Source organism: Scleropages formosus, chromosome 12 (assembly GCF_900964775.1).
Source record: "Scleropages formosus chromosome 12, fSclFor1.1, whole genome shotgun sequence".
NCBI classification, from domain to species: domain Eukaryota; kingdom Metazoa; phylum Chordata; class Actinopteri; order Osteoglossiformes; family Osteoglossidae; genus Scleropages; species Scleropages formosus.
This window is the reverse complement of record NC_041817.1, coordinates 18062664-18088634: the sequence shown is the minus strand read 5'-3', so window position 1 is coordinate 18088634 and position 25971 is coordinate 18062664. Positions and strand designations below refer to the sequence as shown.

Here is a 25971-nt window from a genome sequence, read left to right as displayed (position 1 = left end):
TAAAGCCACTTTGACTTGACTTTGACTACAGCTGTAATACAAGTGGAATTTATTTGCTGAAAAACATACATAAGGAAAAATTGTAAATCAAATAAATTCCCCTTACAGCACAAATAATTTAAATTACAACTGGTTCATAAAAAAGGGAAAAATAAATGAATGAATGAATAAATGAATGAATGAAATTAAAAAAACAATGTTACGCTGGTGGTTTGGACCTCACCACCATCTGAATGATAACCACTGGATACTGAGATATGAGTCAAAAAAATCTATAACACAGCCTGTGGGTACTAGTTGTGACAGTGTGATCCTTGCGATTCTGCCCTGCTGATATCATAGTTATCCGAAAAGGATGAAAACAGAAGGTAATCAAGTTCTTCCTTCAGGCCTTTCCATCCCAGATTTCAGAATGTAGATTTCCACAAAATCCAGAATGGCAAAATGTGGGTATATAAAACGGAGAAAGAGCTGTGTTGCAGAACAGTGGGTGATGGATTGGGTTAGGACCCAAACCTGAACTAGAAAGTCACAGGATGAGACCCAATTAATTTTTGTAAGTGTCAGCAGGGTGACAACACAAAGACAGAATGGTCAAGAGGAAAGGGACAAAAATATGCAAAGTCAAGAAATTGTTAAACATATGATAACACACCAAGACAAAGCGTACAAAAGTGACAAAGTCAGCACTCATGATTGCATACACATTCGACAAAGCAACAGTGATACAGAGAAAAATTAGAATATTTAAACCATGGAAATATTACAGAGTAAGAAGTGGGCAGAGTGGATGGACCGGAAAAGCATACAGCAACAAAATGCTTCCTACCTGCTCTCTAAAGACCTCCACACACTGCACAGAGAGAGCAGCAAATGGAAAGCAGACAGATCACATGGTTAGAGTGGGTTAAGAGGGTGCACGCTTATTGACAAACACATGCACAAACACACACAGGCGACTGGAGATCTCACAGTAGAGTGGATCCTTCTCGCACGGCGTCAAAATAGAACAAAGTGACCGAGACGAATGGCACTGGAAAAATACCCTAATTATCATGTGGCAGCGAGGGGCTCACTGCTCCGCTCTAACAGTTTGCAGGGCTTTGTGGAACCTCTGCCATTTGTAGATCACATAGCGTTCTCTCAGGCAGATCTTCTATATTAAGTCAACAGGTGTGTCTGAAAAACTAATCACTCCACTCCTCAACATTTTGGTGCTGATATTTGTCATTTAGAGAAATTTACAGGAAAAACAAACCAAAAGCGATTCTTTGACACAGAAAATAAGCTACTGTGCAAAACTGCAGTTATGTCCTATAGGAGGGTATTAGTTAAAGACTTATTCACATAACCTCCTGGTCACAGGTTAAAGGTTTCCAGCATACATTTGCAGCAAAAGTATGAATCAGTTGCAAGGTGAAATCCACTCCAACCAGACAGGACCTTAAGCGTTGAAGGCTGCAGTCCTTGAGGGATGGGTGTCATCCACCTCCACCACAGAAGGAAGGAGCAATCCAACCCTAACAACTAACAGTGTCATGTATGGTGGGGCTCAGCCAAACACACACCTTCGCATGGACTCCCAGAGACCTTTTGTCTCTTTTCCATCACTGAGCAGTTCTTCGTCTGTTTTGTCGGGCTTTTTCTGCACCTGTTAAAAAAAATGCAGAAAACCAAATTTGGGGAGGTTCTGGGTTGTTGGCCCTCAGGGACCAATATTACTTGAACTAGTATAACATTTCTATGTTGTTATACAAAAAAAAAAAAAAAAAAAAAAAGTTAAAGAATGAAATTACCCGAAGCAAGACCATAAGGTCATCAAAAAAAATATTCTACATCCCTACGAGGTCGATAACCATTTGAGTACCGTGTATTACAGCCAAAAACCAAAAACATATGAAAAAACTAAGCTCAGAAAGGAAGAAATGGCAAAGTAACATGTGAACACAGACCCTGACTTTGATGATCTTGCTATGGAAGCTGTTGAGAACCACGATGACATCACCAGCATCAGCATCAGCAGGAGAGTCTGTGCCATCGTGACTGCAGGGAAAGTGAACAGCACAGACACAGGTTTAGAGGGAGAAACACTAATGGTTGCATAACCAAACAGATCAGCACTCTGTTTTATTTTAATAGGGTACAACAAAACATGTAACAGTGGGACACACAAGTCAACCAATAATCAGTGGGTTTTTTTTTTTTTTTTTTATAAAACAAGCAGTGCATTACAGAAGAGTAACTCGTGTCTTAAAGCCTCACTACCCCTATAGAAGCTTGTAAGTTTGTTGAAGTTTGTACTTGTAATAAAATAATTACAATTACCACCCTACTGATTCATGAAGAATAAAGCAAGAACCAATTTCAGTATCTTAACCGGAGCTGATGAAAAATAGAAATAAATAAAAAAAAGTTTGCCGTCCATGTGAACAACAGGCTTCTCTCAGAATGCAAACCTTTGGAAACTTGGTCACATCACCACTTCCTAGTTTGCCACGTGCACCTCCTTCACTTCTGTGCTTTAGGCCAAGTGATACACATCCAGTCATCTGTACAATGAATTCTAATACAATTGTCTTCTACAGCGAAAAGCAGAAAGCTGCTGTCAAACTTCAGAGTTGCTACGCCTTGTTTGTACACGACGACACATCTCTGTCTAGAGGCACATTTTCTATCCGAACACGCCTTCAAGCATCCCAGAGCAGCGCCGGCCAATGCAGTGACAGAGAGGATGCTGGGAGGGCGGCTTAAGGAGAAGAGAAACGCTGCTCTTCCTTTGAAAATACGCAGAAAGTGCCTCCCAGGAGGCCACAGAGCACAAAGAACACCGCGGCTGTTTGCAAACAATGTATTCTGGGAGAGCTGCCAGGGCTCGTGGGTTCGACTGCTTGCTGTTTTCTCAAGGCTTCGGTGGCACGGCAGCCCATTTACTTCAGCCTTCAATCATCTCAAAACAATGCTATTACACTGGTTTAATCCACCAAAGCACTCCAAGTGACAGGGAAGTGTTATTGGATGAGCTGAAAAAAAGTCCCCCCCATTTTGAAACGTCTAACTTTCCCTTCCCAGCATTCAGTCCTTAACCAAGAGCAAATGAGTACAAAGCAAAATGACAAATGACCTTGTCTTTAGCTGTTCTTTTTAAGCTGACAGAGGAATAAGAATCTAATGATTTATGGGGAACACGGAACTGCATTTTAATAACATCTTATGTATCATTTGAGATTCTGCGTGCACCTTCAATTCCAAGTGTCTCATTAGAGAGAGAAAACAGTACGACGACTAAAATTACATCGCAGCAGACTCCGAATGCCGTTCTTGCTCTTCCACTTGGGTTGAATCATTATCTGCAGGAGGGCCATCTGAGTCAGTTCCACCGGCAGGTGGTGTGCAGAAACCTAACCCCACCATGGAGGACACCCACACATACTGCAGCGCGCGCACCAGCAATCGAGGCACAAATCCCAGAGCTGCTGCAGCTGGGGCTCCGGGACCGGACAACTGGGAGGTGGGACAAACTCCACCCCCTCAAACGTAAACACCAATCACTGGTCGCCACCGCTAACAATCACCACCTTCACATAAAACTCCACACCCCCACTTTGTGTCAAATTAAAGGAGAGTCCTTGAGGCCTTGTGCTTGGCAGTGTTTTCACTTCCCACTCTTCTCTTACAATGCAGCCCTCCCACAATAACTCTAAGCTCATCTCATGCAAGTTACCCTGAAATCCTTACCGCAGCAGACAAAAGACTTGAAATGTCAGCTGCCCACTGTCAAACACAGATATCAGGACTACAAGAAACTCACGCAAGGATCTGATAGATCTCTTCAGACCTCCCCTTGCGCAGTTTCAGTATCCAAGCTCCAGGGTTGGCCTTCAGCTGGAAGTAGCCCTGTTGTCCACAGAAAAAGGTCATGTCACATCAGCCTTTATTACACAAGGCTAAGCTGCCTGCTAATCACGGGACAGGGTCACCGGTGACAGTGGTCCCAAACCTGTGCCCAGTAGATGGGTTTCTGGAGGCTGGAAGGAGCGAGGAGCTTACCAGGTTAGCCATGACAATAGTATCCTGCATAAGGGGATCACGAGTCATCCCCAGGGTGAACTGCAGGCCACGGGGTGGCTGTCCTGTTGACTGATCAAAGCAGTGTCCCTCCAGAAGCAGATACTCCAGTTCGTACTCGGCCATTACCACGCTGCTCACCTGAGGGCAAATTAACAGCATAAACATAAAGAGTTACAAAAGGGTTGTCAACACTTCTTTTTTTCCTTAGAGTTTTTCATAAAAGTGCACAGTGCGATTTGTACACCTTTCTGAAGACTAAAAGTTAGAGACTTGTACTTCCACACCTCTTGAAGGTGAATGTTGTCCAAGTCATAAGAGCTCCGGACAGCCTCAACCATCCAGCTTTCAGGGGTGATCATGTTAAGCGTAAGGAGGGGTGACTCGGGCATCTCTGTGAAGCGGGCCAATGGACCAGGGGACACAGTGTCGTTGGCCAGGAACATAACATCTGACTCTAGAACAAAACGGTAGAAACTGGGGGAGAGATGGAGGAAGAATGTTTGTACCTTGCTGTGTTTTAAGAAATTATAGTATGTCTTGCACAGTCAGCACACAAATTTCACATTCAGGAATATTTAATATTCATATGAGTCTCACCAAATTCTATAAGCACCTTTATGAAAAATGATCTACAACACAACAGCAGCAGCCAGAAGCAGGGCTTAAAAATATTACTCCAAGAATGCAACTGGTTTATGTATTGCTGCCTGAAATAACTTATTATTTTTGTTATTTCTGGGGTCTCAGAATCCAATTCACTGGAAAACACCTTTTGCATTTCAAAAAAAATGTGTCATAATGTTTATTATCATCTCAGGGCAGAAGATAGGATAGTGTTTAGAGCTGCTGTCATGCACTTAAAGCGTCCAAGTTTGAATCCCACCCCCTGCCAGTTTCCTTGAGTATAATATTGTATTTTCATAAAAAGTGTCAGCAAAATAAATAAATGTAACATACATGTAATTGAAGAACAGTGAAGAATGATGCTTTTCCTACACTTGTAATAATGGAGAGTAACTGAACAACAAAGAAAACGGTTACTATAAATAAGACGTAAACTGGAACGTGCGTGAATTAAGATATAGCTGCACAGTTTTCCTTTGTTATGTTTCTTTATTTGGGCTGAGAGTTGTTGCCCATGAACATTAAACGGAACCCAAACCAACATGAGATGTGCAGACAAGCAAAAAGGTGGGCTAGGCTACGAAAATCTCACAAAGCAGAGTAACCTCACCTTTTTAGGGGCATCTCAGAGAGCTTGGCCCTGCAGTTCATGAAAACCTGGAGCTTCATGTTAATCACTTGGCTGAGCACCTGGAGATGGTACAAAGCATACAGCTGTATTCAATACAGATTTATATAACCTAATTCTTACATAGGTGTACCTAACTCGACGTTTATCTCTTGGTGGTTGGCATTATAATTCTAAAATGTGTCCATGTCCTTGTGAATGGATGTGCAGCTTTCGTGTTGTGCTTGGATCTTTGCCAAAAGAAGGAACATCTTCATGGTCTGAGTGACATAGTTGGCGTTCAAAAGAAAGAAAATTCTTACAATCAGTAGAGAAGACATCTTCTGGGCCTCTCTCGTTAGAGGGTCCACAACGGCCACCACATCATAGAATACTTCATCTGGTCGAGGAGAGAGATGGAGTACACTGGGAAGAGCAGATAGAGGGGAGTCACAGGAGTCAGAACGTACAATAAGCAACACAGTGAAGCACACACAAGAATGAGAACAGCCCAAAATCAGTCCATGTATGGGGGAAACCCAACTACTTTAACTAACGACTGCTCACAAAAATAAACCATGGCTTTCTACATAGCCATGTTTATTTACATTTACTTTTACTCACTTAGCAGACGCTTTTCTACAAAGCAACTTACAATGAACTCTACATAGTGTTATCAGCCCACACACCTTATTCACCAAGGTGACTTACACTGCTAAATACACTACTTACACTGGGTCACTCATCCATACATCAGTGAAACACACTCTCTCTGTGTCACTCACACACTATAGGGGAACCTGAACAGCGTGTCTTTGGACTGTGGGAGGAAACCGGAGCACCCGGCGGAAACCCATGCAGACACGGGGAGAACATGCGAACTCCACACAGATTGTGCGGGGATCGAACCCACGTCCTCTCGCACCACCCAGGCGCTGTGAGGCAGCAGCGCTACTCACTGTGCCACCATACCACCCATTATTTAGAGAGAACTCCTTCAGCTCACCTCAGTTTGTCTTTGGGAAACTTAACTTCCCTTCGGGATTCAACTCTGGGGGCAGCTGTCAGCAGAGCATGTGCCTTCATAACCAGGTCACTGGCCCTGTGTTCAGACAAAGGTTAGCTGAGCAATTACCACATTTTTTTTATGTCTACCTTTCTTGTCCCTTCTCCCACCTCTTAAATAGTTTCAAGCCTCCTGTCAAGGGTCATATGGCCAAATGGTACAATAAAGTCATTAATTGTCATATAAAGTATCATTAGAATGAGGCAATAACCATGTCACATTCATAAAGAGTTAAGTAGTGAGGACACAGGCATCTGAACATACTGCTTTGCCATCAGTCCCATCGATTTGACCATCCCTTTGATCTTCTCAGCTGAAGCGCTGAGAGTGATCTTCTCCAGCAGGTGGAAGTCCTCTAGTTCAAACTCCTCCTCAAAAGGCCCCAGAATCTAACAATTCAACAAAGATCAGAATGCCAAAAGAATGCCTGTTCTTTATTACAAATTACCATACTGCAGAAACAACAAGAATCAAACCCAAGCAGCAAAAACAAAGGCAAATCATTGCGTTCAAGTCAACTATGAGACGACAGGCCAACGTGATACCGCTTCTGCTTAATGTAACACATATGAGTACTGATATGACATACAGTACTATTAAAATGTCTGAGCACACCTGGGTAACCTGTGCATGGTTGCATGGGACAAACTGGACCGAATTGTGAAAGCAAAGCAACCAGAAGTGCCATACATTTCTGGGAATTGCTGCAGAAGACACAAATCAGTCAGCCAATTTCCTGCACAAACTTGTTCACCTAATGCCCCATGGAGAATAAACTACTTTCCACCAAGTATACTCAAACTATTGACTAGTACTAGCAACTATTGACTTGAAACCGAAAGAGTCTAGTCTTGTTCTGCACATGGACAAAACATCAGCAGTTATTCACACGAGCCTATATGAGCTTCTATTTTGTGTAAAAGTATAAAATGTATACTGCACTTTCCTGTTTAGTGTTGACTGTGACACATCAGTACATCCTGTGATATCAGGAATTACTGTTACATGCTTGTTACAGGATGTGCATGACATACAGGGTCTAAAGATGCAAATGAAATCAGGCATGCAATGTTTAATTATTTTGCACATCTTCATCAAGCCTTCATCCACTTTCAAATTATTAATAATTTACAGAGGAGAATTACCACCCACCCCTACTCACCCTGCCATTGATGACCACGGCCTGCTGTCCAGATGTCAGCTTGAGGACATTCTGGCAGAAGAGGCGCTGGCTGTGCAGAAATTCCACACCTATGGTGTTGTACTTCTTCTCGAAGGTGTCACTGTTCATGCCCTGCAGCAAGAACAGGGAACATGCAGCTTAAGCCCCAGCAGGAGTTATTTTTGATATGCCAAAGTGTTCCTGTGTGTTTCCCTGTCTTATCTCTCACTACTGGCCTCCTGTGGCTCTCCACATTAAGTTTAAGAATCTGGTTAATGTCTCTCTTCCATGTCTGACCACCTGTTTATGCTTCTCACAAGGGGTCCAAAAACAAAAGCTCACAGATTATGGTAGAATTAACTCCTCCTTTCACTCAGGACTGCTGATTCCCTTCCAGAATTCAAGTAGGATTTCAGAACTCATCTTTTTCAGATGCATTTTCCAACAGAGCTTCTGACAGCTTTGTCAATTAGTTCATCACAACCTGTTACTTTATGTATACATTTTGCTATTTCTACTTTACTTCTATAGGTGGCTACTTAAATAATGTGTGCTACCAAAACTGTGGCATCAGACTAAGAAACAGTGCGATAATTGTGTTTGTATGTTGTATGTATATCATTGTGTGTTTGCATGCAAGACTTGCATGAAGTGGAATCCACTTTTATTTGCTTTAAATTGTACATCACTTTGGAGAAAACCACCTGCCAAATGCATAAATGTAACATAATGTGCACCAGGGTGTCTTGGGCAGGCGTGATTAAAGACCAGCATAATTAAAGATGTGCACCAGTAAGGGTTTTACTGTGACAGCCAAACGTCAAACTGCAAGCCCAGGTCACAGAGCCTGGCATAACATAAACAGAAAGGAAATGCCTTTATTGACAAATCGCTTCAAAATTCCAATGCTAAAGCTGCCGAGTGGTTGTAAATATTTCATCTGTGGTGGGGAGGAGGGGAGGGTGAAGCCAGCAAAGCTGCAGAAGTTTCAAAGTCAGATAGAATTAATCAATGATTATGTATTGCATAGGACTGCATTACCATTTTAATTAAAACTGTCTCTTTTAAACCAATCAAGCACAGTCACTTTTGACAGCTGCATATGTTCTGCAGCATACTGATTTTTTGTTACCCCAGCACTCCCCCTTCTCCTGCCATACGAAATGCAGGACCACATTTATAATGAACCTCAGAATATTTCAAGCCATCCTTCATCATGGGTTTCTGCGATCACCACACATGAGCTCTCCACCCCCAGAAATTCCACACCGATCATTACCACTGAAGTGAACTCAATAGTCTCGAGGCTCGAATAACCCAAATCAAATCGCTAAAGAAACAGATTCCCAATCTCTGTCAGTAAAGAAGCCCAGAGACACACAAAGCGAAGTGCTCAAATATATGAGACGCAGGCCATCACGCTGTGTCACATGGGTGACAAAACCAAATTCCCTGCGGGTGCAAGTCGCGCTGGTGTTCGCAGCTCTAGGTTCGGATGTGGGTTTGAAACTGATTTAGTGTAGAGTTTACATGTTCTCCCTTGTTTTCACATAGGTTTCCTCAAGATGCTCCAATTTCCTCCCACATTCAAAAGACTTACATGGACTGCTGACTTTAACTTGTCTGCAGCATGTAACTGTGTAAGTGAATGATTGCGTGTGGTTGCCCTGCAGCCGCAGTAAAAATGCGTAAACGGTTGTACGCGCTTCACCATCTAGCACTGTAAATCGCCTCAGACAAAAGCATCAGTTGAACACAAATTACAATAACAACAATAACAATAATAACAACAACTGTTTGCCTCCACTTAGCCTTAACATCTGTGAGTCTAAGAATCAGCTTTGAACAACAGTAGTTGCCCTATTTTCTGGTTTCAGAGCATGCTACTAGGCTTTTACAATCATAGGCAAGGCAACACATTTCTGATTGGACGTTCAGTTTACGTTCCTGCTGAAAATTCTTTATACCATACAGTATAATTTAATAGTGTTATTCAACAGACAGCCCCACCTGCACCAGAAAATCCCTCATCTTGGCTCCTTGGTCAAGCTGCTTGGTATTCTCCTCTTTGAGGATCTTCTGCAAAAAGCTGAATGTTTCCTTGCTCCTCTGTGTGTGGAGTGAGGCCCAGATAGCTCGTGTGATGACCGTGTTGACCTCAGTCAGCTTGGCACCTGCATTGCTGATCACGCCGACACGCACATTAGGGCTGGACTTCTGCAAGGAACACCAGAGAATGGAGCTGCCTTCACGTTCACAATCAGAGACCATCAACAGTAGAAATGCCATAGAAATCTGAACCATGTCAAACACATGGGGACAAAATGCAGGGTACACAGTACATCACATGAAGTTCAATTGATGAACTTTGGTTGCAAAGTATTTTTTTTTCCTCAGGAAATTCAGGAAATATAGCTTTACTTGAGAAGTACTAGCACAAGTGTAGTCTTTAAGTCATTCATTATCTATGCCGTTAGTGTCTTACCACACATCTCCTCCAAGTCATACTCTACAGCTCAATTTTTCCAGATGTCACTGTAAACTGTATGAATTGGCTATAATCCCCTCCTGAGCAGACATACTTATTAAACTCACAGGAGGAGGCTGCTATGCTCCAATATCCCCAGCAGTGTGAGACTCAAGGAAGACAAGTATGCTGGCTCTGTTAAATTACTCTCCCACCCAGCACTATTAGGATGACCCTCAATGTGAGTTCAGAAGATGAAGCTTCTTAAAGGGCCTGAACAGAACCTGAGTTTCTCACCACAACTCACCATGTGCTTGAGAGCAGCCTGCAGCAGTCGCCTGCCTGGGGCCGAGTCAAAGTCTGCAACCACCCAGATGGTCACTCCATAGATGGTATCCTCATCTGGAGAGAAAAGGATATTAATGTGCTACGACATCTGTCATTCTCGATACCGGCTGACGGACACAGGACAGGAGCTCTTGCTGCTATCTGATGACTAAAGAAAGATGTGCTCTCAAAGTGAAAATGCAGTTTTCAATTTATCATTATGAAGGTACATGCTCTATTTGGACACCTTTATCAGCAATCAACTGCTCTAGAAACCAAATCCAACTAAATCATAATGCTATAATTATTTATCAAGCTTAACATTTAACAATGTAAATTAGCTGGCAGTACCAAGGCCAAGCTTTTCTACTGCAAGCACACAGCTTTAAAATCAGGAAACATTTGACTGATTCAGGCAAGACACCTACATATATCCCAGCACTGGAAGGTTTGCTTGGTGGGTTCAGCTTTGAATGACTTAGAAAAGGACAAAGGCAATACTGCTCACCACTCTTACTGATGTACTTCACTCTGGTGGCGATGACAGCACTTTGGTCTCTGGAATCCAGGTAGGAGAATGTGTTTGGGTCCTTCCAGTCGTCAACAACTAAGAATACATAGAATCCAGTCAAAATCACAGCTTGTGACTGATCCCTTTTAGTACTGCTAAGTGTAGCTGACAGATCTACATACAATTTTGCAACTAAATGCTTCTGAAATGTTAAGACGTGGCATTTTAAGTGTACTGCTTCTCAATACCACACAGGTTAAGTCAGTGTCTCCATCCATTACCTGGGGACGAAGTGAAATCCAGGTACCTTCTGAGTGGACTTAGGACAAGCGGGTTGATTCGTGGCACCACATTGGCCTGCTCCATGAGGAACTCCACCACATCCATGTCATCAGTCAACTGGCCCTGGTCATAAGAGTCACATATTTAATAAGCTTTTATAAAGTACTCTTCTCAACAAAACCACACTGATCAAAAGAGCATGTATGTTTGGCATAAGTATTAATTAAAAAAAGAGGAAAAATAAAATAAACACAGAAAGCAGCTTGTTACCCTGCTGTTCTGAAATAAGCCAAATGGACCCTGAGAAAAGGAAAATAAAATACTACCAGGAAAACAAACTGGGAAAAAATTAAACCTCTTGTGGTCTAAGTACCAGGAGCTGCCTATCCCTCCAAGGGATTCTAAAGTCTTTCAACAGGCCTGTGTGGAGTGCTTATCCAGTTAAGGTGATTTCAGACATCCTGAATTGTGCAGTGTGACCACTCATGACATCTCCAGCTTGTCAGTTTGGCCGTATCTCATTCATGATGGGTAATGGACATCAAGCCAAGAGAATACCGCAGTACAAGGTGACAGCAAAGAAAATAAGAACAAAGCATTCAAACTGTTAGGCTGCTTTCACCCAGGAACCCTACCATGAAGACGGCCCTCTGGAAGAAGGAGGTGCTGTCCATGATGCGCTGAAGCAAAACAGTCTCTAGCTCCTCAGGGTCCATCTCTTCACTACTGAGCGGGACCCCATTGAAGAGAGCCACAGGCAGGGACCCCAGCCCAGTCTTCCTGTAAAACGCTCTTCCAGCCTAGTCACACAGACACACACTTCAGCTAGGTACTCACTAAGGACAATCTGCCAGACCACTCAAGGCCAACAGTAAACTCCATTCAACTCTATTTCACAGTCATCCCTCTACGCTATTCAGTCAAACACACTCTTGCTCTAATGATGCTTGTCAGCTATGTTTCAATCCCTCTCTGTACCAGTCCATTACATTATCCCTCAGCAAGCCATTACAACTGATGTTCTTGCTGCATTAGGGGTAATTGAACAAAGGCATTAATGCGTGAATAAATTATCAATTAATTACAAAGAGGAAACGAAACACTTCCTTATGGGTTACCCGTACTCTGACTGACTGGATTCTTTAATTATCGTTTTATTTCAAAAAGCATCAAAAGCAATGTAATATTTATCTATTAATATGTTATGCATTATATTTCTTTGGGTTTAATGAATGGCAGTATAGAGGCACACCAGGTAGTGCTACTGCATCACAGCTCATGATCAGGTTCAGATATGGATCAAAACGTGAATCTTGGCAGAGCCAGGATATCTGTGTGCGCTTCCTCCTGGTGGTCTGGTTTTTTTCCACATGTCTAAAGAAATTTCTTGTAAATAGATTGCAAAGTGCCCTTTGTACATAACTATGTGAGCAAATGAGTAGGTGTGTGGGTTAACTAACTGAGGTCTTGTCTAGCGTGTCCCTTGCCTCATGTCCTATGCTTTCAGGACAGGTTCGGCACCACTGCAAACCTACACTGGACAAACTGTCGCTCATAATAAAGAAAAGCTTAATATAGCCAACTTGACAAACGGCTCTACCTTTCTCTTGTCATCATAGATGGAGTCAGGTCCGAGGATTTTGGCAACACTGGCTTTAGGGAATTTTTTCTTGAGGTAGGAGGCCACATCACCAGCAGACAGCACCTGTCCCTCCTCCACTTTTTTGTATATCTGTAAGATGCAAGACGACGGTCAGCAAGACTATAATATCGTTCCGTGAAACTTCAAAGTATCCAGCAAGTAACCCGGGCCTTGACCACGAGGTCGGCTGTCATCAATCACGCCCGCTCCAAGTGGAAGGAGAAAGATTATAAAAGCACCCTCAGGGCAGACAAGAACTTAAGTGAAAATTCTTCTAACTAAAGTAAAAAAAAAAAAAAAAAAAAAAACAAACTTGCATGTTAAAAAGATCTATAAATTCAAAAGATTATTTACAACACTTGAATATATATATATAAAGAATATACATTTTTGCAGCATAGTCAATGAGCCCCGAGACCAGTTTACAACTAATACTGTTATTACAATTGATACTGATCACCATTCCTAGTGATACCAATTCCAAACTGAGCTTTCATTTTTGGTTATATGCTTTTTGCTTAAATGGTCCCTTAAGACTGCATAAATAGAAAATGGGCATAAAACTCAAAATATAAACTCTAAATGTATGTGATACCCACAGACACCATGGATGCAAAGGCTTGTGCAAAGTCATACTCTTCAGTCACGTAGTTCAGCACTCTGACAAAACCCACTCCCGCATCAATGGTCCCATCAACACGGTCGTCCATGTTGACCACGAATACAAACCCTATTCTGGAAGACAGGAGACAAGTCAAAAAGAGTGGAGAGAGAACTCTGGACAAGAACACTGGACATGTTCCTATAACGACCTTGAGTGACAGAGAACAACCAGGTCGTTCTGTTTAAATATGTTTGACCCTATCTGGAAAAGCTTAAAATCTCCATGAATATGAGCCGAATGAAAATGTATGCATGCTAAACAGACATACACAAACAGCGCTACATTTGTGCCAGTCTTTCAATTAAACTGCTTCTGACAAGAACCCATAAGTGCCACACTGACACTGGAGGAAACCCAGGGAGTTACTGTATCCTGCAGCTTACCTGAGTGGGATTGTGTGTGAATAGAAGAGTTCCGCGAGCTTCACTAGCTCTCCACTGTCCTCATGACACGGATCCAAAAAGAGTACCTGGATGCCGAGTGACAAAGAGGGGTGGGGTCGAATTCAGTTGGGATTGAGAACGGCAAAACGCAGGACTATACTAACCTCAAAAACGAAGATCTGCTACTGTTAAACTTGCTGTTACACTGCTGTAGATATTAGTTCTGTATAAAGCATTGCCCTGTCTAAATAGCAAATGTGCTGTAATGCAAAGATGTATCTCGATTCGGAGAAGTGCGTATTATTCGTCATCCATCTCTCCAAGTCTACAGCATTTTGTCAAAACAGCTCTTGTGACACTGCAGTTTTACTCTGTAAAGGAACGACACTTCAGTCTGAGTAATAGCCCAAGCTATTCTGACTCACCAAGTTGAAGAAGTTCCGTCGTATCTGGCGGATCACCCCTGGGAAGGTGGTCCTGAGAAGTTCCTGGCTACTGGAGGGCCAGCTGCGATACATGTGATCCATCTCAATGTCGTTGACCCACTGGATATGAGGAGACAAAAGCCACAGTGACCTATACTGCAGTCCGCCTGAGACCGCAGTAAAAAGCTCCAAGCACTGCTGTAGAGCAGCAGCATTACTTTGTAATGTTCTTCTGGTCTCCTGGGGAACACTTATAATACTTATATAATTAGAAACATAATTAACAGATATCGGCACAGAACGATACTTTCAGTCTCACCACAGCACTCTGAGTAATTGAAATGATATTCATAATAGCTGCTATGGTAAATATCAATGAGATGCAGAACCTTCAGACAGCCACTTTTTTGGCATGAAGAACAACAAGCACACAGTATCCACCTGACCCCAGTGAGCAAAGGGCCCTGAGCTGGAAGGGCAGACAGCAGCTCAGAAAACCAGTCAATATGTTTCCGCAGAGAAAGAATCCATGATAACAAACCTCTCACTAGCCACTAACATGGGAGAGCAATGGTCTTGGCCCCAGGATCAGACCAATATCTAACCAGACAAATACAACACCTCCCAAAAGCCCCTGCAGCTGCTTGTCTTCATCATCGATATCAGGAGGATGAGAGTACAACAGACACTTCTGCTCATCAGAAAGCACCTCTTTTAGAGCCTTAAACTTGCATTATTTTCTATATGAAAAGAACAGTGGCAGATCAACACCTAGTCCTACAGAAACTGAGGTGTGGCATCAGTTAAAGTAAAGCAAATTGCAGACTCGCCATTATTGCAGGATTGCGGATGTCGAGAGCATAGCTCTCCTCTATGGGATGCACAGGTAAGCGGAGAAACTTTGCCTGCTCCTCCCCCTTGATTCCCAGGTTGTGGAGGCCTTCCAAGATCTTTCCTTCTCCCTTGATAGTGTCCAAAATGCTGTGGAAGTACAGGTCATGCAGGTGAACACAGGCTGCTTGCTGTCAAAGCCTGAGGTTGGGTCACTTGGCACAGGTACACGGAACTGAAAGGCGTCAAGGCACGAGTCCTACCTGAAGGGGGTGTGGACGTCAAGATCGATGTGGAGTCCATTGATAAACAGACCAGCTTCTCCCGGGTGAATCCCCAGGGTCTCGCTCAGAACCTGGATAAAGTGTAGTGATCAGTTCAAGCAATGTGAGAGGCCACTTCTCCCGATATCACAATCAGCTCTTTATTTAAGCAACGGAATAACACCCACTATGAGGAAAACAAAAGAGCTTTTTAAACAAAGGATAATTTTGCAGTACACATTTGCTTAGCAGATACTGCCATAATTTTCTGCACAATGAAAAAGACATTGTGCAACCCTCCTTTTCTGAAAAACCGCAGAGGAATCTTTTTTAAAGAAGATAAACCTCCAAAACTGCTCTCCTTCCACCTTCTTTTAAGCTGCTGAAGTTTAAATAAACAGTATACCGAGAGATTTCACTCTCCCAATTTAGCTTTTTTGAAAGAGAATTAGTGGTTAAGAAGAGTACTGATTTCACTTGTCAGTAGCGGTCAAAAGTTCAAGTACAGCTAATTGAAACCAAAATTGTCTGCGCCAAAAACAGACACAGAGCCTTTAAGAAATGAAAGTGAGCCTTATGAACGGATCAGTCAAAATTTGAAATATTTGGGTTCAACCACCAACTATGTGTAAGACACAGAGTGGCAGCGCATGAGTTGTGCCTGTGTGACGCCCACTGCCCAGCACAGATGAGGCAGTGTCATGATCTAGAGCTGCTTTATATGGCAGCCTCAAACAGCATGGATATCATAGCGCATTTAAGAGGGTTGCCAATCCATTGGGGTTACAGCTGGTTTGGCAGTTTATTCTTTAGCAAGATACCACCCAACACACAACTCAAAGTTGCAGGACAACTACACAGTGAAGAAGGAAAGCAAAGGAGAGCTCAAATTAATGACCTGAACAGCTTTAAAAGCTTTAAAAAACTGTCAATTAAAAAAATAAATAAATAATTTCAAGTGAACGTGCTCAAACTTTGACTGATACGTAAAGTAATATTTCACAAATATATACACATGTATCAGCACTCACACACCCTACCAATGGATTTGTGCAATTACACTGGCAAACATAAAAGGGCTGATGGGCAACAAGAGACCCACCTTCTACGCACATCATCACTGTATATTTATCCTACAGCCGCACTCCCTGACGTGAACACCAGACCTCTGGGTTAAGAGCAACATCTGGAACAGCATTAGATTACTGCTGCTATTTTTGTCGAGTTTCTAAGGCGTACACTTCACAAAGTACCTTCACAGGAATTGTGCAATAAAGCCCTTATGTTTTTCCAACTCTTTCACAGCTAAAAAAAGAGCCCATCTGGAGAAGCTCGACTGCAATAATGGGCTCTGAACCACAGACAGCCTGAGCTATAGAGGGTGGGGGGGGAGGGCTGGCCACACACACACAGCTCCAGCTCCACAGTGTCACTTAAGAGGCAGTGATGGTTAGAGCTCATCTTTAGCCACATATTGTACCTGCAATCCATTCCAGCCGTGCAAAGCTTAATTAACACAGATGAGTCATCACAATGCAGTGACACCTCCAGGGGGCACACAGTCTGCCAAGGATCCGATTATGACAACGGATAGCACTGCTGCAGTTGGAAAGCTTACAGCGCTGCTGCTGCTCATGTATTCACAAGGGTATGCTGGGAAATGTAGTCAATGCCAGCAACCGGCTTCATACCTATTACTATTAGAGTTGCCTTTTATCTCCGTGTACGCAAAGACGCAAAGCCTGACATTATTTTCTATTCTAATTTGGCTACGTACAAAACAGAAGAAGTGCCCTACTGGCACGCGTCATTCATCAGTGCCAAAGCTAAAAAAAAATATCTACTGTCGCAATGACAAAATGTAATCCGTCTTATCCACGTTGTGATGGATCTCTACACAAGTTGCTGAAGACCAAACAGACGGAGCAGTCAGCACTGGGTGCTGACAATAACATTTTTGGCATTTTGTTTTCATCTGTGATCTGATTCCTCCCCCAAGTACGGAGAAAGTCTGGGAACTGTGACAAGCACAGAAGCAAGAACCTGCAGATAAAATGCTGGTTGCAGTTCTAACACCAGTCCATCTACTCCTAGTTGTGAAACACACACTACAGTAAAAAAATTCACTCTATATATTCAGCCATCGACAGGTTGTGGCTGGAATGTGCTTTTGCTCGGTGAACAGCAGCAGTGATTTCAGACAAACAGCTGCCTCGTGTTTACTTGGTTACAGACCCAGCCTTTCAGCCAAAAAACCCTCAGAGGCGGCACTGAACAAAAGAAATGATTGCATCGATGATCGCTTCTTGTTCCTAATACAAAACAGCTAAAGGCTGCCGGAGGAAATTCGGACGGCAGCAAATCTCTTTTAAAGCAAGGTTTTAAAGCGAAGGCCTTAATGGCTACAGCAAAGCTCTATCAGGCCTTCTGCTGCAGTCTGTACAGAGACACCATGTACCTTTCTCTTTGTTTTATTAGAACATGATTAATTTTGACTTTTTCTTCAAGTGGGACTGATACTTATGCTGTTCTATTTATTCCTATACAACTCCCATTACTCCTACACATTAGAAACACATTTTCAAACAGGCACCTCCCCAGACCTCCAGTATTACAGTATAAATTTCATAAAGTAGGATATGCAATGTCAGTGTAACACTTAGTAAGAAATATATGTGATCCCGAAAAAGGTAAGGACTACACTGCAAATACAATCCCGTGATCCCACTATGTTAGAGTGCAAACCATGAATGAAACCATGTACTTGTGATTATTGGAGAGCATTTCATTTCAACAATACTGTTCTGAAACAATACTGATCCGAATCAAACACAGAAAGTGTTCTACCACAGTGCTAAAAATTACTCTCTTTAAAAGAATTTTGATTTATACAACAAACACATGCAGAAGACAAGTTACACAAGTACTAATGACCCCTGTAATGTTTTGATACTGAATGTATTTTATTTGTTCTCCAATTTTTGCATCATCAGAAAACTATAAATGCAGTAATTGTGTGAAAAACACCACCTGACTGCTAGAAACCAAAAATGTACTAACCAGGGGACTGGGGGAAATCTCATCAGACCTCATTAAGCTAGCCTCTTTGTCAAGAGAAAAATGGAAAACTGACAAAAATCCCACCTTCTGATTTCCCTCAATTTCCTTCCTCATTTCATGGTTTACCACCACTCTCGTCAGCGATCTGTGGAGAATATAAAATTCACGGTCACCATCAGCTTTTCCCCCATCCCAGTCTGGACAGCAAAAATCCAGTTTTAATTTCCCAAATCTACTGCCCTTCAGATCATACATCTGCAGCTGACAGTTGCCTAGTGGTGTGGCGCTAAGTCAGCAGTTCTGGTCCATTTCTCACCACACCCTGCGTATTGCACGCGGCAAAAGAGAACCACTGAGAACTACTGGGCTTTACCGCATTCTGCTGGTGCTTGACAATACCACCAACTGAGAAGAGCGTGCACACAGGATACACACACTCTTACAGGACACAAGGACAGCAGCTGGGAACTCAGAGTCACCAAATCTTGTCTCTCCTCTTCTCACCTGGCCTTGATGGGGAAGTTCTGGCTGACGTCTCGCATCAGTTTTAGTGAATCAAACTTTGACGCTGACATAATCCTGGAGGCTGCTTGGAAGCTCAAGTCTGTGAAGGACGGGAAAAAAGTGAATATCGTGTTCTCCATTCTGCTTTGGCACACGCGGTCCATATACAGTGCTGTGAAAAGCTAAACATTAAATTCCATAATCTGCATAGCAAACCATTTTGAGTTATAACACTATACAAACAGAGTCTGAAACAAAAAATATATATATCAGTATTGTTTTATTCATTTGCTTGGTGTGGAAGACAAATTTTCAGTTAAAGGCATGAAAACAGTAATTAACCCCTAAATTTAATAAACCTAATTAGGAGGTAGTTTACAGTCATCTGTTTGAATACAATCAGGCCTGATGTAGGCCCGTTCTATATAGTTTGTTACTGAAACAATTATTAGCAAATGCCAAATTGGCAAACCAGAGATTCTTAAAGGTACATCATGCCACGCTCAAAGGACATTTCTGAAGAACTCCAGAGAAAAGTTGTTGAAGTCTTTCGGTCAGGACAGGGTTACACAGTCATCTCTATGTCTCCAAAGCACGATCAGAGCCATACTTATAAAATGAAGAAATTCTGAAAAAGTGGTGAATCTACCTAGAAGTGATCGACCTGCCAAAATCATGAAATGATTAATGAGCTCAAAAAAACCCCAGAACAACACACTGGGAATTTCAGGCCTTTTTTTTTAAAGAAAGACACTGTGCAAAATTGATGGAGTAAAGACTACCTTGCATTTCCCACACTTTGAGTGGTGCCATGTCATTGCTGCTCTCCAGCAGGTGTTTCTGGAGATCTATGAGATGATCCTGCAGCTCCGGATACGATTTCCTATGAGAGAACAAAAGTTTCTCCTGTCTGTTTTCTGCATTTGTCTAGCAAAAGTCATTTTGCCTCCTTTTCCTACCTGATGCTGCAGTGTAAAGTCTTCACCCTGCCCATACTGACAGGGATGTCATTGTGACATCCATATTTATATTCTTATTAGAGGCAGGTCAATCCCTGAAATGGAATTAAACAGATTTTAAGTCCCTAACTGGGCTGCTGACTCACTTCAATTTCCCAAACAGAAAACCCTGAACTTCATCATCATCATCTTCCTCCGCAGTCACAGTAGGTTTGGCATCTGAAGTCGATAAACATGAAAATCTGTCAATAATGGGATCACCAGCCTTGCACTGCACAAAATATATAGGGAGAAGAAAGAAGCTGGAATGAAGATTCTGATTGTGCTGCCTTGTCTACACAGCACAGAAATAAAGAGACACCTTTGACCCGCGTGTCATCCACAGCTTTGTACTCTGTGCTTTTAATGGCCAGTTCCACAGCGTAGCCAGAAAGACGCAACTTCTCTGGCTTTGTCTCCTGCAACAAAGAACCGAACACAAGGAGCGAGTACCACAATTAATTAACTCGACATAGAACCGACTTTGGAAAAAACAGCAAACTTGGCAGCCTTATACCTGATCAGTTCAAGTACAATAATGAATCACCGCGACCTCTGCTGCCCCTTTAACGAGTCAAGAAGACTTGATGCTTTCGGCTCTGTGTCTCCCTAACGATGTAAACAGGCCCAAAACACATGCAAAAGTTACATTTCGATAGTGAGGCTACGCTCCACAATAGTTTTGCCCTGTTTAAACGGTTAGTGGGAAGTGTGACTGAGTACTGCTGTCAGACTTTACCACCTCAGAACTCGACATCAGAAACAAAAGCAAAAAGCATTAGAGTTTTAAAACTTCAACCACCTACCTTGACAAAGTGGCGCAGTACATAGGTAAGTTTGCCTTCATCAGCCTTCTCAGACAGCACCTTGTGCAGGGTATTGAACTTCTTTGTGCCAATTTCCGCATAAAGAATGGCAACCGGGACATCGGTGGAATTGGCTCCAGGGTACTTGTGATCACTTTTATACAGGTACGGCCTTGGCCTGGGGAGATGGTCACATACATTTACAGAGCTTAGCTAAATTACTCAATGTTTGATTCAAAGGCCCCTGCATGAATATGTCAAACAACTCAATTCTGATGCAGATGAAATGCTTTTCATATCATTATGAACTCTTTGATATGGCGTTGCATTATTTGAAGATGTGGGAACACACTTATCAATACCTAGTGGTTCCAGCAACCCCAATATTTTTCAACTGATCAAGTTTTTTTTTCCCCACAATTTATAACTCGTATATAAAGTTGCAAATTACAGCCAGCAAAATATACCCACAAATACAATACTTAATTTAGTATTTTGATGTGCCTTAGTAATGACCTTGACCAAAGCGACACTGAAATCAAAGTACATAATCGGAGAAATGCACCTATTAAAACTGCATCTACTGAAATTAAGCCTCAGTCTCTTGTAGTAGGAACAACAGCATTGTTATATCTTGAGCCAACGAAACCTTTTAAAATGCAGAAGGTCCACAACTGCATCTAGAACAAGTGTTTGGAGAGTTACCTGTCTAATGCCGTCTTCAGGAGCTTCTTCACATCCTTGGTGCTGCAGGCGTGGTGGCCATGGATGACCACAAAGGCGGAGCAGCCCTCAGGTGGGGGCTCATTGCTAGCTATCTGTAGGAATGGAGAAGCATGGAGAAGCATGGAGAAGCATACCACCATCAACCCGGTTTATCAGCCACTTTGCCCTGAGGCCCACGTGCTTTTAAAACTAATAGATCAACAAAAGCGCTGCATCAAATCCAGCACCCTACATCTGAACATTCCCAAATGACCATGCTGGATACTCTGCAAAACTTAGGAAACACCCAGAAGTTTGGATATCATAATAAATATAGCCACAAAACACCATCCCTTTCACTGATATAAATCCTGGCTATAAAACTCCATCAACGCCTATAAAACAAACATATTTACTTGTCTTTAAAGGTCCCCGTGATTCATCAAAACATAGCCTCCTGCAGAAAATTCACAGCCACGTGAACACATTAATATAAATGTCATCTTGAAACCTTAACGTGTCACAGCAAAACCCCAAGGAGCCAGAAGAAATTACATTTGTTTGAGGGCCCAATTTCTTTAAAGCAGAAAGGAAGGGTTTTCCTTTACAGCCACGAAGTGAAGATGGGTAAATTACTGAAAATTACTACTTAGCAGAGAAAACACACTACCCTGTTCCTACTTAACTCATGTGGCAGACAGAATAAATAGCTCTCCAGACTGTGGCCCAAAAGTAGATACGAAAGGAGATTTAAATTCCTCCTGTTGAACAAGCCTGTTGCCTTCCTTCATTCGTCATTCCCTGCATGTTAAGCAGCATGTTGACAAACTTTAATGTATTACTGCAGGACTGCTCCAGCAGGCTGTGACTGCATTCATGAATTACCCACAGTCTATCTATGCTACAAAATTCCCGCATACGACCAATATGCAGCTCACCTGTTCGAGACTTCCCCTCATGCATACAAATATATACGATAAGAATTTAAATACTGCTTCCTAGCAATCCTCCACAATGGCCACCTGAACACATAGGAGGAATGGTGAAGAACCAGGGGTATTACCTGTTGAAAGGCGTGGACAGTAGGCGAGTAAGATCTCAAGGACAGAGCAAATTTCAGGAGGCTCACTTGCAAATCACTCACAAACTGGGCAGCCTTCTTGATGATCAGGTTGTAATAAGAGCGAACAGACTCTGAAAGAAGGAAGGAAGGACGGAAAGAAGAAACCCCATTGGGGGTGTTTGTTTGGGGGGTGTAGAGGGTTACTGCTGGACAGTTTGACACAACTCAAAAATCTCAATGTACTGGAACTTTTACATTCATTCATCCATCCATTCCTTCAATTATTATCAGCAACTGTTTGACCAAAGCAAGGTCCCAGTGGCCCAGAGCCGATCTTGGAAGAAGCGGGCGTGAAGCAGGGTACAACCTAAGAGGAGGCTCCAGTCCACACAAATACACACATTTATTCACAAATACACATCCTGCAGGCAATTCAGAGACACCAATTCAACTGAAACACAAATTTGGGTAGAAGAAGCCGGAGCACCTGGATGAACCTCACACTGACATGAGGAATACAGGCAAACTCCGTGCACTTGAGCCAGATACCGTATGAATCCAGGCCTGAACCCAATTACACAGGAGCTGTAAGATTCCAACACTACTTCCATTTACGTTTATCATTTAGCAGATGCTTTTCTCCAAAGCGATGTACAGCTCACAGAAAATACAATTTGCGCATTACATTAGGAGAAAGAGACATAGTTGCAGACTTGTGATTCTTAAGTAAACCTAGTTTGTTACTTTCTACTTGATGTACCGATGTTTATCACTCTCGTAGGTGCATAAAATGCAGGATAGATGAATCCTGATAACCTTCCTACAATTTTTTTTTTATAAGGTATACAAACATTTACATACAATGCAGGAGTAGCAGCTGTGTAAAGGTTTATTTGGGGATGATCATAAAGTTACGATGCATGAACATTTACACCATACATGAGCTCGAGAGATCTTGGGCAAAGCGAGTTTTCAGACCCTTCCTGAACGTAGACGGAGTTTCAGCAGTTCTGAGTGAGATGGGGAGGCCATTCCACCACAACGGAGCCAGAACCGAGAACCTCCGTGCTTTACTTTTCGTGCGCGGGACCACCAAAGCGACTTACAATGTTAAGGTTACAGTTTTGACAAGTTATTACACTTATTTACCCATTTATACAGCTGGGTAATTTTACTGGAGCAATTTAGGGTAAGTACAAATTGTATTTTCGCTGAGCTGTACATCGCGTTGGAGAAAAGGGTCTGCTAAATGAATAAATGTAAATGTAAGTACATTGCTCAAGGGTTCTACAACCGGAGGTGGGGATTAGACCTGCGACCTTTGGATCCAGAAGCAGTAGCTCTAACCACTACATTACCAGCTGTCCCAATGTAATATTTGATTTTAACATTCATGAAAGTGTTTCTGTATGGAATTCATCTATATACCCAAGAGCACAATTTCCAAAATACACCCCACTACATAGTTTTCTAGCTTCCTGCCACCGGTTTCGGCTGTTCTTAGCAGCTAAGGATAGTATATTCCTCGCGCCACACAGTATTTGAATGCAAATGAACATGCGCCACAAATTTACACGCTGTGCCATTTCCCCAAAATCAATCTCCAATACCAGCATACACAGCAATTTGAAACTTACCGCCATTCTTGTACACAGTCAGTTCCTTCACGGTGTCAACAAACTGCCAGAATTTCTCATTGCCATCTTCTGCAATGAACTCGCTAAACAAGATAAAATTAAAAATAAAATGTAAGCTGTGATTGATGCACTTAATAGACGAGACACACTGGTAATGCAGTAACTTTTTTTATTGTTTTAAATAATATGCCAGTTTGTTTCCAATAAAATCAATTCATGTGTCTGTAGGGTACATCCTACTATACTTTCAGTAATGTAACACCTTTTTAAGTACTGGGGGAACAAAAAAATGGTTCTCAGGAGTTACACACAAAGACTAAGGGTAAATATGTGTACATATGAGTTGTACACGTTAATGTCTTGAACACAACGTTCATAATACGAAGGAGCAAATTTTGTAGTAGTTGAGGATGTTTGTAATCTGAAGATTGTTCACTGAAATCCTACTTACGCTACAGTATTGTGGAGCAAGGTACTCGCCCTGCACTCGCACAGTAAAAACATACCTGACTGGTTATATAAACAGATAAATGATCGCCAAGTTTTCAGTTAGTTTGACTAGAGTGGGTTACTGTATAATAATAATAATAATAATAATAATAATAATAATAATGATTTATTTTTATTATTAAAAAAGAAATAAACATATTTCTAAAGAATAAACAATAAATATATAGTAAAAATATGAATAAATTAACCAATTATTATTGGATATAATTATAATTGTATATAATAATAATTGTTGTTAATAAAAATAATAACAATAATAGTAACAATAATTATTTATTTGTTATATATTTATTATTAACAACAATAATAGTTATTATTCTTATTCTTATTATTATATTATTATTATTAATTTACAGAAATTAGAGTGCATGAGTGAGACAGGAAAACGCGGAAACGTGTCATGCACCCTGTACCTGGTCTCCAACAGGAAGGGGGTCGCCGGCCACTTAGCATTAAGGCTCGCGGAGACCCCCTTGGCAGCCGCGTGCGCGCGGTGGAGCGTCAGCGCGAGCGCGAGCACGAGCAGCGCGCTTCTTCTCACCGCAATGGGCTGCAGAAGAAAAAGTTAACTTACACGATAACACAACGACACAAAGGGAAAAGTTCGCGGAGTTAGAGGGGGCCATAATCTATTTCTGTACATTTCGTTAAGAACACGATGAGGTCTTTTTTTTTTTTGTTTTTTTTTTCCTTGCACACGTCAGTGACTCACTGAGTGAGTGAGCGCAAACTAAAGAGCACGACACATGCATGGCGGTGGTCCGGGTGGACGCCGTTGCCACGTAGCGGAGTGACGCGCTGTGCTTTGAGATCACACACATTGGCCACACGGGACAACAAGATATTGATACCTCCACAGCCTGCTGTGGGAAACTTTCAGATGTATTAAAATTTTGACACAAAAAATGACTTATGCGCCTTTGACTGCTTAGTTAGGAATCATGTTGTTCGTCTATTCAACGTGGCAACTCTACGTCATAGAAAGTCTAACAAAAAGAGCAACTGCACGAAAAATTATGATTCAGTCCATTTTGCGACAACCAACAAATGTATACAAACATGAATCCCGGCGTGAGCAGCTCGTTAAATGAGAGAAACTGCGGGCTTACCCCGGTAACGGTGGCCGCGGCCATCTTGGGGTCCTCACGGTGCAGCCGAAACCGCACATCACAGCGCTCAATTACTCACGTTCCCTGGCACTAAAGCCTTACCTCATTATTCTTATTAACGTCCATGGTGGATAAGTGTTACAAAAATTATTCTCGCCTTTAACTGGATTTTAATATTACATAATTTCATTCGAGGTTTCTCTATCAGATGTTTGCAGTGTCTCACAGGCATTTATGTAGGCAGCTATAATGAAACT

At 42.1% G+C, this 25971-nt stretch overlaps 1 protein-coding gene across 3 annotated transcripts in view; it reads right to left on the bottom strand.

The window, feature by feature from the left end:
* uggt2 (UDP-glucose glycoprotein glucosyltransferase 2) overlaps positions 1-25761 on the bottom strand; it is a 34737-nt gene extending 8976 nt beyond the window's left edge. Inside the window, exons 1-33 of one of the 3 annotated variants that reach the window (XM_029256843.1) lie at positions 25715-25761; positions 25019-25155; positions 24096-24178; positions 22459-22589; positions 21396-21508; positions 20691-20868; positions 20207-20303; positions 19992-20064; positions 19669-19769; positions 18887-18986; positions 18467-18527; positions 15323-15414; positions 15059-15209; positions 14229-14348; positions 13804-13889; positions 13356-13491; positions 12715-12846; positions 11750-11914; positions 11114-11237; positions 10830-10928; positions 10302-10396; positions 9538-9744; positions 7528-7659; positions 6630-6754; positions 6306-6401; positions 5623-5725; positions 5303-5382; positions 4353-4542; positions 4048-4206; positions 3809-3894; positions 1953-2043; positions 1569-1651; positions 830-853 (exon numbers count right to left, since the gene is read on the bottom strand). In XM_029256843.1, coding sequence (XP_029112676.1) covers positions 830-853; positions 1569-1651; positions 1953-2043; positions 3809-3894; positions 4048-4206; positions 4353-4542; positions 5303-5382; positions 5623-5725; positions 6306-6401; positions 6630-6754; positions 7528-7659; positions 9538-9744; positions 10302-10396; positions 10830-10928; positions 11114-11237; positions 11750-11914; positions 12715-12846; positions 13356-13491; positions 13804-13889; positions 14229-14348; positions 15059-15209; positions 15323-15414; positions 18467-18527; positions 18887-18986; positions 19669-19769; positions 19992-20064; positions 20207-20303; positions 20691-20868; positions 21396-21508; positions 22459-22589; positions 24096-24178; positions 25019-25155; positions 25715-25738 — 3674 coding nt within the window. In that variant the 5' untranslated portion in view covers positions 25739-25761. The other 2 variants (XM_029256844.1, XM_029256845.1) reach the window with 2 other exon arrangements.
* Positions 25762-25971: the final 210 nt, after the last annotated feature.